At 49.7% G+C, this 16,632-nt stretch overlaps 1 protein-coding gene across 1 annotated transcript in view; it reads left to right on the forward strand.

The window, feature by feature from the left end:
• The window catches only part of LOC119381034 (proton channel OtopLc), a 531,927-nt gene that overhangs the window by 337,856 nt on the left and 177,439 nt on the right, over positions 1-16,632 (forward strand). Inside the window, exon 3 of the mRNA XM_049412134.1 lies at positions 9,529-9,643. Within this exon, the coding sequence (XP_049268091.1) occupies positions 9,529-9,643 (115 nt within the window). The remainder of the gene's footprint in view (positions 1-9,528; positions 9,644-16,632) is intronic.

Here is a 16,632-nt window from a genome sequence, read left to right on the forward strand (position 1 = left end):
TTTTTACGTATTATAATACTGTCACACGTAGCTGTTTTTACACCATTTGATGTTTACTTATTCATGTACTCTGATTTCATTGTTCAGTGTGTATTTTATTTATTTGCCACATTAACTGTATCCCCCCCCCCTATGTAATGCCTTCTGGGCCCTTAGGGTATCTGAATAATAAAATAAAAATAAAATAAGCACGGCGGGCTACGAGAGGCAGAGCTCATCCGCCTAGTCGAAGTGTTTGTCCTGAATAAGGTCACTTATTCTCTTCTTTATCTGTACCTTCTGAAAAGAGAAGAGAACGAAATAAACACCCTCTTACGCAAAATCTATTAATTCGCTCTCGGAGTACCCATTCGAAAGTCCACCGAACGGCTCATGAAGAGAGGCACATTCAACACCTTAAACGAACTCATTGAAGCTCACTTAACCTCACAATATAGCCGTTTCTCCAACACAGAAACCGGAAGATGCATACTCGAAACTCTCAGCATGAGGCCAACTCCAACCACTAAAACCAAACACACTATTCCTCACCAAATACACATGAATCTACACATCCTGCCGCTCCCTAAAAGCATGCACCCTGTGCACCGCGAGCAACGGCGACGACAGCGCGCAAAAACCCTTGCAAAGCGATTTTCTGCTTCTAAAGAAGTTCTTTTACGTCGATGCTGCCGAATACAGTACCGATCCTTTTTTTTTGCCCTCTCAGTCGTGAACTATCAAGGCCAGAGAGCTACTGCTGCCTCCATCGGTGCTTCCTCTTCAGTGGAGGCGGAGGAAGCGGCCATTGCCTACCCGTGACCATTCCAAATTATTCACTTATCATCAGTGACTCTAAAACTGCCATCTACAATTTTGGTGTGGGTAGGGTGTCTAAAACAGCCCTCTCCCTCCTCCTGGCCCATCCCCCGCCACAAGATACCGCTTTAATATGGACTCCCGCGCACGCGGGCCTTGCCGGTATCGAAGCGGCTCACGCCAGCGCCCCAGGATTTACGGTTTAGGCGCAGGCATTAAAAGAGCCATGCACCGTTTCGACAACGGCTCCGTTTGCTGCGCGGGATCGCCTTCTAACATTTCACGACATCTGCAGTCACTACCGCATCGGCCGTGTAACCTTCCCGCCGCTAGTTGTCAAATCCCCGCGCAGGCGCGAAGTAATGTGGCGAACACTGCAGACGCACCTTTCCCTCTCCTCACCTTCTTCACCTCAAGTAACCCTCTCTCTACCCGTCCTCTTCCTGTGAATATTGCTCCGCAAGAAAGACAAATCTTAATCAGATCATATGGGGCTGCCCTAAGCTCCCCCCTCCCCCGTCCCTCCGAAAAATATTAAATAATGAGAAGCAGTGGGAGGCTGTCATGCGCAGCTCGAAACCCGACGTCCAGGAGGCCATCCTCGGTTAGGCAGAGAGGGTTGCGGAGGACTACCGTGTGTAGCAACCTCCCCCTATCTCTATCCCTTAGCCCCTTTCCTTTCTAAAGGAAAACTAAAGTTTTTACCTACCTACCTATAGTGTCGCAGTTCTTGTGATTGGGCTGAACATACATAGAGATCATTTCTGACAAAGGTCAATGGAAACGCTCGGTGAGTCCATTTCTTTGCGGATGATATGCCGACGTGGTCTTACGGATGGTGTTAGAGGCCTCTATGACTTGAGCATGGACATGGGAAAGAAATGTCTTGCAACGGCCACTCAGGAGAACACTAGGGGCGCCAGGCCACAAGCAGCGGCTTTTGATGACGTTTTGTGAGACCCCAAGTGGCCAGCCGGCGGGTCGTCGTGAAAGCCTTCTGAAACTTGGAGTCGAAGTGAGCGAGGGATGACCGGGACCCATCCATTACTAAAGAAGCGCTCCATCGCGAAGTCTGAAACGCGTGACTGGTCGTCTTAAGAGGCTGTTGGGAGCAGTGGACAAACCAGTGAGCCGATCAATTACGGTATTGTACGGCAGTACATATCTGCTCCATTAACTCTTATTCCTAATTCTTTCCAATCTAGGGCACTGAAAACCTCCTGTAAACATGCGGTGAATAGCACTGGAGAGACCACTTGCTGATCCTCTGAAAAAAAGATGTGCCATTTACGCAGGGTTCCACTCAACCTGCCGCTTTTTCTCACCTGATCACAATTTTGACGTCGCCACCTATATTGAACACTTTGACCCATCCGTTCCGAGAGAGGCCCGAACCGATGCCAATTGTCACGGGATTGGAGTCATCCTCGCCCAACGCCAGCAGGGACTCGACGGCGTTATCGCCTACGCTAGCCGCCTCCTTACACCAGCAGAACGCAACTTTTCGATTACAGAGCGTGAATGCCTTGCTCTTGTCTCGGCATTCTCCAAGTTCCCTCCATATTTACATGGCACGCACTTCCCTATAATCACAGACCACCATGCGTTCTGCTGGCTTTCGTCCCCCAAGGATCCTACTGGCCGGCTTGGTTGCTGGGCTCTGCCACTGCAAGAATACAGCTTTGCAGTGACGTACGTCTGGATGCCTACACCAGGCCGCCGACTGCCTGTCTCGCTATCCGGTTGGTAAATGGAGCCCCATCCCTGACACCTACGCTTGCGTCTTCACCGTTTCCCAGCTGACCCATATGGACGACGAGCAACACCGTTACGCATCCTTGCGTGCTATAGGCGATGCGCAAAGCACCGACGACGCCATCTGCCGCCACGGCTCGGAAGCGCTGACGGGTCCCGGCGAGCAGTGTTCCCGCGAGCGTCTACGCGAGTTCACGAGTGGATGTGTGTTTCATCGTGATTTAACGACTCTGGCGGGCCTCAGCGATGTCGAAAAATAACTGCTGCGTTGTCGGCTGGTCAAACACACAGAAAAAATGGCCAGGAACGCACTTCAACAGGTTTCCGGTGCTATTTCATGAGCGAAAGCGACGGCGGTGGTGGATTGCGGCTGTACGATGTAGAAGCTAAGCAATCGCGCTTTGTTTACGGCATTGTTAGAACGATTACCGTGTTTTTATTTCTCCATTTATGTCGCTACGTCTTCAGCGAACGCTACTACGTTTACACTTGGTCGCCTTGCCTGCATTGTAGACACTACAATTCACATGAGGTTGTTATTACTGATAAGACGCGATACCTTGGCTCTCTTGAAAAACGAATGGCGCGAAGCGCAATGCGAGAGAATGTAGGGCAGGTGACGGCTCCTTTACAAATGCACCGTGGAATCACACGTGTGCTGTACGAAATCGGCTGCATTCTACCTATTGATGGCACTGGAATGCGATCATCGGTGCAGAATGTTCGCTGTGCGCTTCTGCACCGATGATGACAAGCTTATCGTTTATTTTTTCACAAGTTTATCGGGCTGGTTTCAAAGTTTTACCAACGCTGACCCTTCACGCGGCCGACCCTCTGAAATCTATACGCCGGTGCGACAGCGCTTCCTCAAAATCTACTATATAAACACATGGCACGTAAACGAAGCTACTGTGTCCGGAAAAAATTGGCCGCGTATCTGCGTGCTTCGCTGCAAATGTCGTCTAAAGACGATAGAAGAGGCGCTGCGTGAGATATGGACGCCATCTGGCAATACGTCGGAAAACATGAGTGCTGTGTTGCGGGCTGGTAGTCCCGGCACAGCAGCAGGCAAAGACCGGCAGTGACCAACGCGACCGGCGGGGACGCCAGCCAGCCCGAACACGCGGTTTGGCGCGAAGCGCTTTAGCAGAAGAAACGTCCGCACTCAACTAGTACTCTCCACACACTCTTTTATTTACACGTCGCCGGGTAAAACAGGAATGCCAGAGCGGCGCCCCATGGCATTCGTACAGTGCAATACAGAACGTAAACCGAAAGACAACAATGAGCTCGTGCAGAGGGCACGGAGGAAGGCAAGTTTCAGCGCAGTCGCATTTTCAACGCAGCTTAAGAAACTAGGGTCTTTAGAACTACGTATGTATGAATTTTGTATTAAAGGAACACACCACCTAATACTTACCTAGTGATGTTGCGCCTCAAATATGCGTGATATTTACTTTTTGATCCATAACGTTCACAAGTATGAACAGCCGTACCAGTTCAAGATGGCTGGCCCTTGGGCAAGTGGTTCAACTTTGGCCGAGTGGCTGAATCGAGTGACGTGCCGACAAACAGAAAGACAGACAGACCAAAATTTCTCCGTTTAAGTATCCCAAGAAAGACTATCGTCTTTAAAACGTTGGTTCACGCGTCAACGCATGCAGGCGTTAGTGATCGGGACGTTATAAAGAAAGCGGTGTACTTACGATGAGCTCCACTTAGTAGGGAAGCTTGTTGACGCTTGTCTGTGACAAACACTTGGCGTGTATGGGGGCATTGTCGTCCCACTCAGATGTGACATCGGACAGATGTCCACACTTATAAAATCCGACTCCTTTGCGCACACTCTTGCCGCAAAAGTAATTATCTGGGACGCGCACAAGCGGCAAATCGCATGCACGCAAATGAGGCGTCCGCTACGCGACCCGCCATAGGTTCCAACGGCCGCTGCTACGCGGCTTTCAGTGGCGCCCCTATAGGCGCTGCGCATCGCGGATAACCGAACGCCTCGAATCATCATCTTCGGATCGGTCTCACCGCTGGTGCACTTTACCGACAGACACCTCCGCTTGGCTGTTCTCCACGAACTTCATGACGTTCGAACTGTCGGTCATCTAGGTGTGTCGTGCATATAGAGCGGATCCGCCAACGCTTCTTGTGGCCAGAGCTTGCACGCTCCGTCAGAAGATACGTTGCGGCATGTGAGAAATGTCAGCGCCGCAAAACACCATCGATGCTTCCCGCCGTGTGGCTGCAACCACTCGACATTTCGTCTGAACCGTTCTTCAGCGTTCGCTTAGACTTACATGGCCCTTTTTTCCTGTCTTCCTCTGGCAACAGGTGGAAAGCTGTAACCACAGACTACGCCACGCGTTACGCCATCACACGAGCTCTTCCAACGTGCTGCGCCACAGATGTTGCCGATTTTCCTCTACACGACGTGATCTTCCAGCATGGAGCTCTACGCGAGCTGCTTACGGACCGTGGCCGCGCATTGCTATCGAGAGCCATAGCGGACATCCTGCAGTCATCTGCAACGAGGCACAATCTCACTACGTCGTACCATCCACAGACAAATGGCCTCACGGGGCGTCTGAACCGAACACTTATAGACATGATAGCGAAGTATGTTTCCTCGTACTACTCTGACTGGGAGCTTGCTCCACCGTACGTGACGTTTGCCTACAATTCTCCGCGCCATGACATTGCCGGTTACTCCACATTCTTCCTGTTGCTCGGCCGAAAACCCACATTACTGCACGATGCAGTCATTCCGTTTCCAGCAGCACCGACCACCGAATATGCCCTTGACACTTATACCCAGCCTGCACGGGAAACAACCCGTACTCGCCTTCTGACCTCGCAAGAGAACAAACGGCGTTTGTACGATCGACGACACCGGGAGGTGCACTTTTCTCCCGGTTCTTTGGTTCTGCTGTGGTCTCCGACCCATCACTTTGGCCTGTAGGGAAAAAAATGACACCATCTCCCACTAAAGGTAACCATGTGGGGATGCGAAGCAGCGCATGGGTCGACTTAAAGCTCCGTTCATCACGGGCACCTTGCCCGATATTAACGCGTCCTTGCAGCTGGAGCTCATCATGAATTCACTGTAATTGCTGTTGCTGTTACGCGTCCCGAACTCTTCTTGGAGAACGCCACACGGGTTCAGCGCGCGTTTGCAGAATATCGTTCCCCGACACCATCACGTGATTGCTGAGAGAGTACAAGGGGTAAAGGCCAGAGCGTCTTACCCAGCCGCTTACACCGGCCCGAACGCACTAGCGCGTGCCAGCACACATGGTTTGTCTTCGTTACGCCAAGCTAGGACAGCATGCGGCAGCCCAGGCCCCTCAAGTGCTCTGCACGTATCACCATCAAGGCGGTCGAAGAACAAGAGAAAGAAGACTTCCTGGCGCGAGCGCGCGCTTTGCACGTATCATCATCAAGGCAGTCGAAGAAGAAGAGGTAGAAGACTTCTCCTTCGCGCGAGCGCGTGAGAGTCGGCGCATGCGCAGCGAAGCGCGGGCGCCAACGACGGACACAGCCCCGAGCAAAACCTGCTTCGCCTCTAAAGCTGCTGTCTCGGTACACAGACCCATATCGAGTGCTTCCTGTGGTGACTCCCGTGACATATGAAAATGCTCCTGTCGCCTCGTCGTCTCCATCCTCCCCGCAGGCCAGCGAGATCGTATACGTCGCACGCTTGAAGCCGTACCACCACTCTCCCAGTGATGTTGACGCCTAGACGCGCCGAGACATCGCATCTGCCGCCGCAGATTATGCTACATGCATATTGCCAGCCTCTTGAACCATGCGCGTGTGCGCCCGACAAAGAGAACGAAGATCTCTGTCTGCTCGGTCTCTGAGCTGAACCGGTCAGCGCTGCAACAGCTGTTGTAAATATATCTTGTAAATAGTCTACAGGGCAAGGGACTCATCATTCGCGTAACAATAAAACTAGATATCTCATATATGGTGAATCCCACACAAAGATGGTATGAACAAGCACACAATCATGGACATAATAAACACTGGTACTCGGTATACACTCCGTCAAAGCGTGGTGAAGCGCGAAGAGAAACGCAACGAGCGTCGCATCTTCTCCCTACCTGGACGGTATTTTTCACAGGGCAAGCGGGAAACGTGGTGCGACAGCCAGGCGAGCGTCGGAGAGGGTTGTATTCAATTTCGGTTTCGCTTATGTTCTTCAATTCCCAGGGGGCGCATTTATTCATTGATGTATAAATCATATACTATTTTTCATTTCATATGGATGGATGCTATGAGCGAGGCTTGGGCTAAAGCCGCCACGTTTCAGTGTGTTAGCGCTGACGAAATTACACTTCTCCTTTGGGAAACGCGCTGAATGGAACGATCGTAGCAACGGCGCGCGGAGGCCACGCATTACTTCACTCTACCGCTTCCAGACGGCGACACCACACCGCGAGAGAGGAAAGTGCGACAGATAAAAGGCCCGTTCGTTTATGATTGCAGCGGAATGGTTTAAACGGCCGCTAGCTATCGGTGAGCTCCAAAAGCTCCTGTCAACAGAACTTTTTCTTGTAGCTCTTTTTCCTTGCCACCTGATCGCGTTCATTTTTATGACGTATTTCCGTGACGGAAGTACGTAATGAAAGTCTTGGTGGACCCCGGCATAAATACTTTTGTTTTAATATAAGCACTCGTGCCTATCATGCCGCCACGCGAAGCAGTTTCTCCGCACTCTGGAGCGCTAGGTCAAGGTGCACTCCGCACCGTCTTCGCGGAGAGAACTTGGCTTTTTCTGCAGCCGGTGCCAAATTTTCTCACCCGAACGAAGTTGGCGCCTTGCAGAGAAGGACTGTGAGCTTTTCTATCTCATCGCTTTCATTTTTAGGACGTATTTCCGTGACGAAAATACGTAGTGAAAGTCTTGGTGGATCCTGGCACAAAATACTTTCGTGTTAATATTGACGCGCGGCAGCGATAAAATGGCCCGAGGAGAGGACGAAACCTACCGGCGGATACATGCTGATGTTCGAGGGCGGTTTGACGCTCTTTCGCCGTGCATGCTAAAGTATGACGAATCGAAGTCGTCTTTGGTGTTCATGCTGCTAGGATCATACAGAGATTCCCGCTCCGATTCATCGGAATCCGTCGAAATTTGCTGTTTCAGTGGAGCACCCGCCACAGGCGTCGACGCCATGTCTGAAAGAACTAGCCCTCACATGCCCGACTGTGAACTAACTATGAATATGTTCCCGCCACGGAAAAAAAAATTCACAAGCGAAACTGATAAGAAACATGCTTTTTACCCTTTGGATGGCGTTAGCTGTCCAGAAGCGCCAAGATTTCAACTTGAAGCCATCGTTAACATGTCAACGATGGGCGCGGTCATGAAAGTGTTAAACAGCTCCGCTTTCAAGAGACGACGTCTATTGTCAGTTTCAACAAGTCCACGTTCAAAAGAAAAAGTCCGCTTTTACTTGAAGCACTGGCACTGAATACAAAATCTTTGCGTCTTCGTAGAATTTTTTTTTACCGCTCGGAACTTGTATATTTGAGATTAAGCGAAGGAATGAGTGGAAAGTCAGTGTTTTTTCTTCTAGTCCATGCTTTAAAAAACCTGCATTGTTAACTGTACCGGTGAAGGATGCGTAACAAGCTAAATCACCTAAATGCCGACTAATTAGCATCCCCGCTCACTTTTATAAGTGCCCTGTAAAAACACGTTGCGTACTTTGCGTCATGGTCGCCGCCGGTAGCCAAGGTCGTCCCGCACCGGAGATGCTTTCCGTCTGCCTGCGCCATGAAGAGCAAGGAAACGCCGCGCGACAAAAAGACACACGAGATTGCGCTAAACGGAGACTCGACGAACAAGACAACGGACCGGACCTACGTCCACCGTGATATTCCTACGGGCGAGAGCAAAAACCACGTTGGGTGCCAACTCTGGGTACTGGGCTTGCTGCGTCTCGTCCGTAGTTAAATCAAGGACGACGGAGGCTTCAACTCACAACAAACAACAACGATTTATTTAACGTATAATGAAGGAACAAACACAATGACAGGGGGCAAAACGAAGCCACTTCCTCATTTTTCATAGCGACAGATCTCCCACGACACTTAGAGACTTTAATCCACAGACTTCGATTGGAAGTAGCTTACACAAACAGCTTCCTGCACAAGATACATCGATCCAACTCCCCGGAATGCCATTGTGGTCAAGCAGAGGAAAATGTTCGCCATATTCTTTTGCAGTGCGTTAAATACGCGAATGAAAGAGAAAAATTAAAGAAAAAAGTTAGCAAGTTTGGACAGACGGCCCCTCACATTAAAGAAATTACTTGGACCATGGCCTGAGATGCATCTTCAGAAAAAGGCGAACATCTTCCTGACAGATTTTTTAGTGGAGACCGGACTGGATAAGCGCCTGTGATAGACAGCCAGGGATTGATTTATATGAAATGTGTTAGTGCATATACTGATAGTAGAAAAGGAAGGTGTGCGAGTGAACAGTTTATGACAGTGTGAACTGCTGCAAGCAAACTGTGTATTGGTGTGACATTTGAAGTGGTTTGAGTGTGCGGATTGTTCATGTTTAGGTACCGTTCAGTATTATTCTTTTTTTTTCGCTTCATAACTTCGTGATATGGAGTAGCCGAGGCAATATGGACCTCAACCTCTCCACAGCAAAACAGTTAGAACAGAACAGAGCAGCTACGATGCATACGGCGGGGTCGGTCCAGGGACACGAGACGGCGAGGCGGTGACCATGATCTCCGGCAGCAGCAATCGGCCAGCGTGGGTGGCAGCATCCGTCCTTCCTGGCACCAAGGCACCTCTCCCTCGAGCCACGCGCACCGCCTCTGCACAGATATCTCGCGATAGCCGGTGTGCGTGGTTCACACAATATGATGCGCTCTATTTGCTCCAACTCGTGCTCTGCCCACTACGATGAGTGATTCATTGTGCTGTCCTTCTTTTACGCAGACGAAACTTGACGACAATGCTGAGCCTTATCTACGCCATATTCATCGTGACCCTCGGCTGCATCTTCACATCAACCTACCATGGCCATTTGTTCTCCATGAAAGAGTACGACGAGGTGGGTGCGCTGGTTCTCTGAATAACCAATGCAGTATTGGCTTTTTTGCCGGCGCGTAACTGTAACGCGTAACGTATTCATATTTTCGGTAGCGTGAGGTGTCGCGTTACAAGTAACTTTTCTATTATACCGGGAGTTACGCACAAAACTACTTCGTCTCATAGGTGCCTCTTTCTCTGAGCTCGTGCCCACGTTCTTCTGTCGCCGACTGCTGTCGGCCCGCCAGGTGTTGACAACAGCAGTACCATCCAATGCGATCGTGGAGCTTCAGTGTAACGTAGGTGCGGACGTATTCTGACGAAGTGAGGCAAACATTGGAACAGTTTGAAAATGCAGCTGTTGCCTGAATCATACAAGTAGTTGTAGTTATTAAAAATTAATCTCTGTAACACTTCAGCGCTGCTTGTCAGCCTTGTTTGTCTATTGACAGTACCTTCTTTCTATCTGTAACTGCGGGTTCACGTTTCTGATTACTGAATCACTGAGCGAAGGAAGCTGAACTTAACACATTCACATAGACATTCAAAATGTTTACAATGATACAGGTTAAATGGTAAAAGATTGTTTATGTCTGCCTTTTTTCGAACTAAGTGAATTAGGATGTCTTTATCATATTTCAACACATCTTGTAAGTAGAAGCACATCGTCAAAATTACTTTAAATTCAGCAAAAGAGCGAGTTAGGCCTGTGGTTTGGCTCCAAATGCGCGATAAACCAGAAGAGAGCTGGGACAACAATCGCACTCGTCCTTTTTCGTTTATTTGGTTTTGTTTTACGTGCTATTCAAAGCATGTCCTTTAAGTTTGTTGAGAGTGGCGTAATGTCTCTTTTTATTGCGGAGAGCGTTGATGACGAAAATTTCATTTTGTGCTTAATGCTACAGATTTATTAGCGGTCATCAAAGACAACTGATATGCTGTTGTAATATCGCTCAAGTCCGACAGCAAAGTATTCTCGTTCACTCAATATTTCACGTAAAACTGTTCTTTGGGCTAAACCCTTTATGTGAAATATAAATACGAGCGCTGTAACATTGTTACTGTGAGTTCCTGCAATGAAGACGAGCTGATAGCTCATCCAAATGTATGACCACGGAGTAACGGCAGAAGTACCGTGGGTTACTTTTTTTCGGTAACGGAAACGCGTTAACGCTTTTGTTAGAGTATTGAGTAAGCTATTTATTTGCTTTGTTTGTTAACGCCCACAACATTGATAACCAGTTGGGGGAGCCACTAAAAGTACAACACAAGTCAGTTGCTTAAAATCAGGCAAGAAGGGACAACTCCTTAAGCGTAATTAGGCGCACTTATAGGCACACACCTAATGTCACTGTTTGTGTTGGGTCAAACATAGTAAATTGCGGCAAGAACAACCCGGAAATTTTCATTGCCAAACAAAAGGACACAGCGCCGTGTACTTTCATTTGGCCAGCTGGGCCGTTCTTTTCATCTTCCTTGACGGGCAGTTCAAGTATGACAAACCAACTTGCCCAATATTTAACGTTTTTTCCTGCAATAGGCACACTATAGCACTGCACGGACCGTGATTCTCGATCCGGCCCCGGCCCTGACCCGAGACTCGCTCACATTTACCCGCCCGAGTTCGGCCCGGCGACTCAGAGCGAGACCCGGGCCCGGCGTGAAGCCGAGAAAAAATTTCGCTTACCCGGCCCGGCACGGCCCGACCACAGATCGGGCCCGACAGGGGACCCGAGCCAATAGATGGTGTTGCCCGACCAGAGAATCGACCGCAAGCCGTTTTAAGTGGCAAATATCTACGCACGCTTGGCGCATGCTTCCCTAGAATGTATGCTTTAACCTACGGTACTTTCTTGTGAAAAGGGGTGGCTCACCGTGGAAACAGTTGAGCGGACATACTGAGCACGATGAACGTTTGTTCGGCAGTGGTATACTGTACCTAATTTTCTACGAGTACAATCGGGATCATTAAGAGCGTTTTGAGCAGATATTGTGGGAAGAAAAGTGACTTGCAGAATGAGTCCGGTTTCGATAAGGAGCGCAATAAAAACAGAGGGCACAGAGAACAGAATCCTATCTTTGTTTTTATTGCGGTCTCTAAACAAATTTAAATGGACACGAAAGTGAAACAATGAATCGGCATGGATTAATAAACTATACTCTGGGAAATATAATGTCGTTAGTTTCAAAAACACAGATGCCTTAAAAGCATTCACAGTTTCGCCGCAACGGCGAAGCAATGAATGCAATAGCAACAAATTGGAATGTAACGCGAAGAACGGGAAGCAGCTCGATATTTCCAGCGCCTCGCTAAAGCCCAAAGGACGCAGAAACCAACACACAGGACGAGCGCGAACTATCAAGTGTCACAGTTGTTACTTATTTCTGTTTGAGCAGCGTGTTCGTTTCGCAAGTGCGGCCGCTGCAGCGAGCGAAGTGACCTTCGTACGCTCTGTAATTTCAGCGCGGACATCGCGGTGAAAGCAAAAGACGTACAAACCCACCTCCTCCCTCCACGAGATAAGCGCGCACTCAGGCGACCAAGCCCTGTAGGGCGAAGTGCACGGAGGCGCGCGCACAACGCTACGAGTCGGGCGATGACCTTTAAAGCGCGCCCCTCGCGCACTTCGTGCCACCTCGCTGGTGAGTAAGAAAGCACGTTGAAGTAAATGGTGTATATAAATAGCGCACCATTAGCATGCTGAAAGACGGTACTCTTCGTGGCCTAGCCGTCTAACACCACGTGTTCCGGAGCGAGAGGTCACCCTTTCAATTCCGCGCATCGGAAAATATTTCTGAATTATTTTAAAATGAAAGTGTTTTATGCCAGGTTCCAGCAAGACCTCACTGACGTATTTCCGTCATGGAAATGACGTCGAAAAAATTTACACGATAAGATGGTAAAAAAAATATCAGCATATCCACGAGGTGAATGATGATGAGTGGGCGAAGCTTCGGAGGTTCATGACTCTTCCGTGAAAATTCGCCCATTACATCAACATGAAAGACGTGAGAACCAGTGTGTGAAGTTATATAAGAACTTTTATTCATTTTCTCAGATGAGCTTTGGCTTCCGTTGTTCCTTCCAAATGACGGCTTTTTTGGTCCGTGAAATGCAAGGAGAGCGGTTCTTGTATGGGTTGCAGTTGGACGTTCGTAAATGCAATGTCTATGCACGTCCTGTACGCGCGTTTCCTCGCCGCTTCTCGAGCTCTCACACTTTCTGGATCCGCTTCTCCGCGTCGCCGTGCACTTTCTGCTTCGCGGGCTCGAACGTCGGGATCCATTTCTCGGCGCCTCCATGAAGCTTCGGCGTCGTGGGCTCTCACCTCCGGGTTCTTTCTGCGAGCGCGCGCTGCAGCCGCTTTCCGTGCCCACCGCTCCGCCACCTTGTCTTCCATATGGCGCTGCGACTCCGCGCGAAAGAGGAAGCGCGCTAAGAGCCAGCGCATTTTATAGCTCTCACCCCTAGTGGTCTCCCATCGCACTGCATTGAAACATCTCCAACGATCGCCTCCATACAATTATTTAGTGATGTAGTAGAACTCGTTGTTCGGCTGGTTGGTGCATTGCATCTAGCCGCTTTCTTGTCTCCTTCACCGTTTCCTGTGTTCGTCTGTTTTCGGCTGGGTATACTTCCTTGATCTAGTGATCGCTCATCACGCTATGCACTCTCATACATCTGAATTGAGCGAGCGCCGCAGCGCCATCTTGTATTTTAATTCGTCAACTATGCTGTGCTAGCGCCATCTAGTGATACCCTGTCACAGTGATATCGGTCCCTGCCGGCGGCAAGTTATCTTTTCGTCTACTTTACTTTCTTCACATTTACATTCTAATTACTACAAATAACACCCCCTATACTTTCCTTGGCATTTTTGTTTGTTAGTTCTCATTAATACTGAGCCTTTACCATGTATCTCTATAAAGCGAGCACCACGAACGCCCTCTAGTGATCACTTCACGAACTCTCACCGCCGGATCCTGTCGGGAGCGCGCGCCGCAGCCGCTTTCCGTGCCCTCCGCTCCGCCGCTTTGTCTTCGCTGTTCACGGCGCAGCGTCGACAGAGGAAGACCGCCAAGAGCGAGCGCCTTTTCGACTCCTAGCGCGCCATCTGGCGCTCTCCTATCACACTAACCCCACACGCAGCGCACGCCACCACGCCATCTAGTGAGTAATTCATGCACTGTCACAGCCCAGCGCCATCTAGTGAACATTGCGAGAAGCAGCTGGGGTGGCTACTACAATTAAACAAACGGAGGATCGACAGATCCACGGCATAAGGAGCTTCGCCCCTAAAAAAAGTTCCGTCAACGGGCATCGAACCCACGGCCGTTCGGTCCGAAACAACAGATGCCGGGCATGCTATCCACTGCGCCACGGTCAGACTCTAGAGGCCTTAGAAACGCGCCTTTTATATCGCCCACTCTCCCGGTCGGCGGGGTGGTGTTGCCCTTTGGGAGCGGTAAAGTAATTCATCATTACTGTGTCCTCCGCGATTTACACCTGCAACGCGTTACACGTCCGTACCACTCAGCCCGTCGTCAATAGAAGCGCAATTTTGTCACTGCCTCAACACACCGCGAGGTGGCGACCTTATCTCAAGCGTCAGCCTCGCTCATAGCATCACGCTAATTCAAACGAAAATAGCTCTGCGACGCGAGCCTGCCTCACCTGGCTGTAACACCGCGTTCCCCGCTTACGCGCTCGCGCCGAGAAAAATCGCGGTCGGGCTACCGGGGCGGCAAGGCGAGCTTTGCGTTTCCCTCTAGTCCGGCTGTGGTGATCAATCAAATTTTAACATGCTGCGGGATGGTGAGCTAAGTTCTGCGTCCAATATGCGACGCTCTTCTGGCTATCACACCTCGTTCTCTGATTAGGCCTTCACCGTTAACTACTACAGCTACCACAAGAGTTTGTTTAATCATTGAACATGGACGTTAGTCGTCGGCATGCAGATGTACCACCAAGCATCAAAGTGGGTGCATCCACGTCAAACGGTGCTATAGCTGCCGGACATCAATAAACATTGTGCAAAGTCTCTTATATCAATGTACGGTAAACATTCAGTTACTTCTGTAAGGGCATGTTTTACTTTCGTGTTTTTCCAATTCCTATGGCGGAGGGATCAACCATACATATACAGGACATGACGGCGAAGCCGACGCAAAAGCCACCCGAGTGTCCATATAATGGCTATCACAATAAAAGGAGAAAATCGAGGTTAAAATTTCATTATTTTTTCCGTATTTTGGCGACTTTGGCTTGCAGAAATTTCCTGAAGCATCGCATGTCTATATATGGGCCCCTCGGAGGACAATGCCCTTAATTTTTACCGACTAGGGTCTGCGTAGGACCTAGCAGACGCCGTCTAAATCTATGACGCGTTTGATGCGGGAATTTAAAGGTGGCGTAACCAGCCGTAATTTGTTTTTGCGCGTTTTCTCGCTTCCCATGCGTCTTCTCGAGACAGGCGTGGTGATTTTGGAGTTGGGAAAGAGTAATTTACCAATACGACGAAAATCGTTTATCCCTTTAGTGTGCATTTAAAGCAGGCTGTAACGACAAAGCCAACCGTGCACCCTTCTGGATATGTAGCACATATATATCATCATAGAGTAAAAAAGCCGAATTTATTACATTTGTTGCAAATACACTAACGTAGATAAAGATTATACCGAACCGCACGCAGCACGTGCACTTTGTAAATGCGTTTGAGAATCCGAATGGAAAAAAAGAAACTGTTTCTTATACCATTCTTTTTATATATCACACCACTGCTATAGACCCTTTTCGAAAAAGGGCGCCCCTAGCGCCGCGCACGCAAACTACACTCTGCCGCCATTGTGAGGGCACCGCAGCAGACGACGCAAGCTTCGGCAACGTGCCAGTGCGTGATATTTCAGCACCGCCGAATCGTGAACTGTCATCAACGCTTTTCGTAGAGACGGCGTGCTGCAATGGTGCAGACGTGCTGCGTTCCCATGTGCCACCATCGAGAATATCGCGACGAGAACAGTGATGAGGTACGCGATAAAACGTGAACAAACGCACGTGCTCTCACTCCGTACGTGATGTCAAACGGACGTGCGCAAGGGCGCCGTTTTGTGAACGCGCTACAGAAACGGACGTGCTTATTTCATACCGCCATGTGTAGCCTTGCTTTTACGAATGAATAGTCTTCTCCCGAGTGCCTGCATGCGGTGAATTGCGATAGATTGTGCAGAAATACTGTGAGGGTTCGTAAGGCCAGCCAGAAAAATAAAACTGAAGTTGCGTATAGTTCATTTAGTAGCGACAGTACTCGCATATCGTAAGCCACGTGTCAGCATTTTTTAGTACATACAAACAGGGGCGGAGGCAGAAATTTTTTTCGGGGTGAGGGGAGCACCACTTTCATCTGAAGTGGGTGCCGGGCAGGCTGATGTGGCCGAGTGTCATTTTGGGCTCTGTGTGCCATGGCAAAAAAAATTTAGGGGGATGGGGCACAGGCCTTGTGTGTCCCCCCCCCCCCCCCCCGGCTACGCCACTGCATACAAATATACCCAACGCCTGGCGTCCGGAAAATAGTTGCGTCGTGTGGCTTGCGGCAGAGACAGGATTTTCATTGGTTGCGGTCGCATAGTTCCGCGACAATGACTTCCTTCCTTTCCTTCGGTGAGAAGTTTGTAGTTTGTAGCTTTCGGTGAGAAGGTTTGTAGGTTCGGCGAGCCTATTTTTCCCGGTCCGGGTGCGCACGCGAGTTGGCTGTGGTCACGGTCCCGCAACCGCGGCAGTCGAGCCAAACTGCTCGTTCAACCCGTTGAAGGGTACAAAATGTTGCTCATTGGGCATCGGAAGCACCTCAGAAAGACCAACGTAGAGTACTAAGAGCTTGTTCAAGCACGCAAACGGTGAGATTTTAGCGGATGACAAGGAGAACTAGCCGCCAACCACAACATCACAGCACTCACGCATTTGACGGCTCACTTTCCATGCCCTCACGATGGCGCGGCTATCCCACACTCCTT

This window comes from Rhipicephalus sanguineus, chromosome 2 (assembly GCF_013339695.2).
Source record: "Rhipicephalus sanguineus isolate Rsan-2018 chromosome 2, BIME_Rsan_1.4, whole genome shotgun sequence".
Lineage (NCBI taxonomy): Eukaryota > Metazoa > Arthropoda > Arachnida > Ixodida > Ixodidae > Rhipicephalus > Rhipicephalus sanguineus.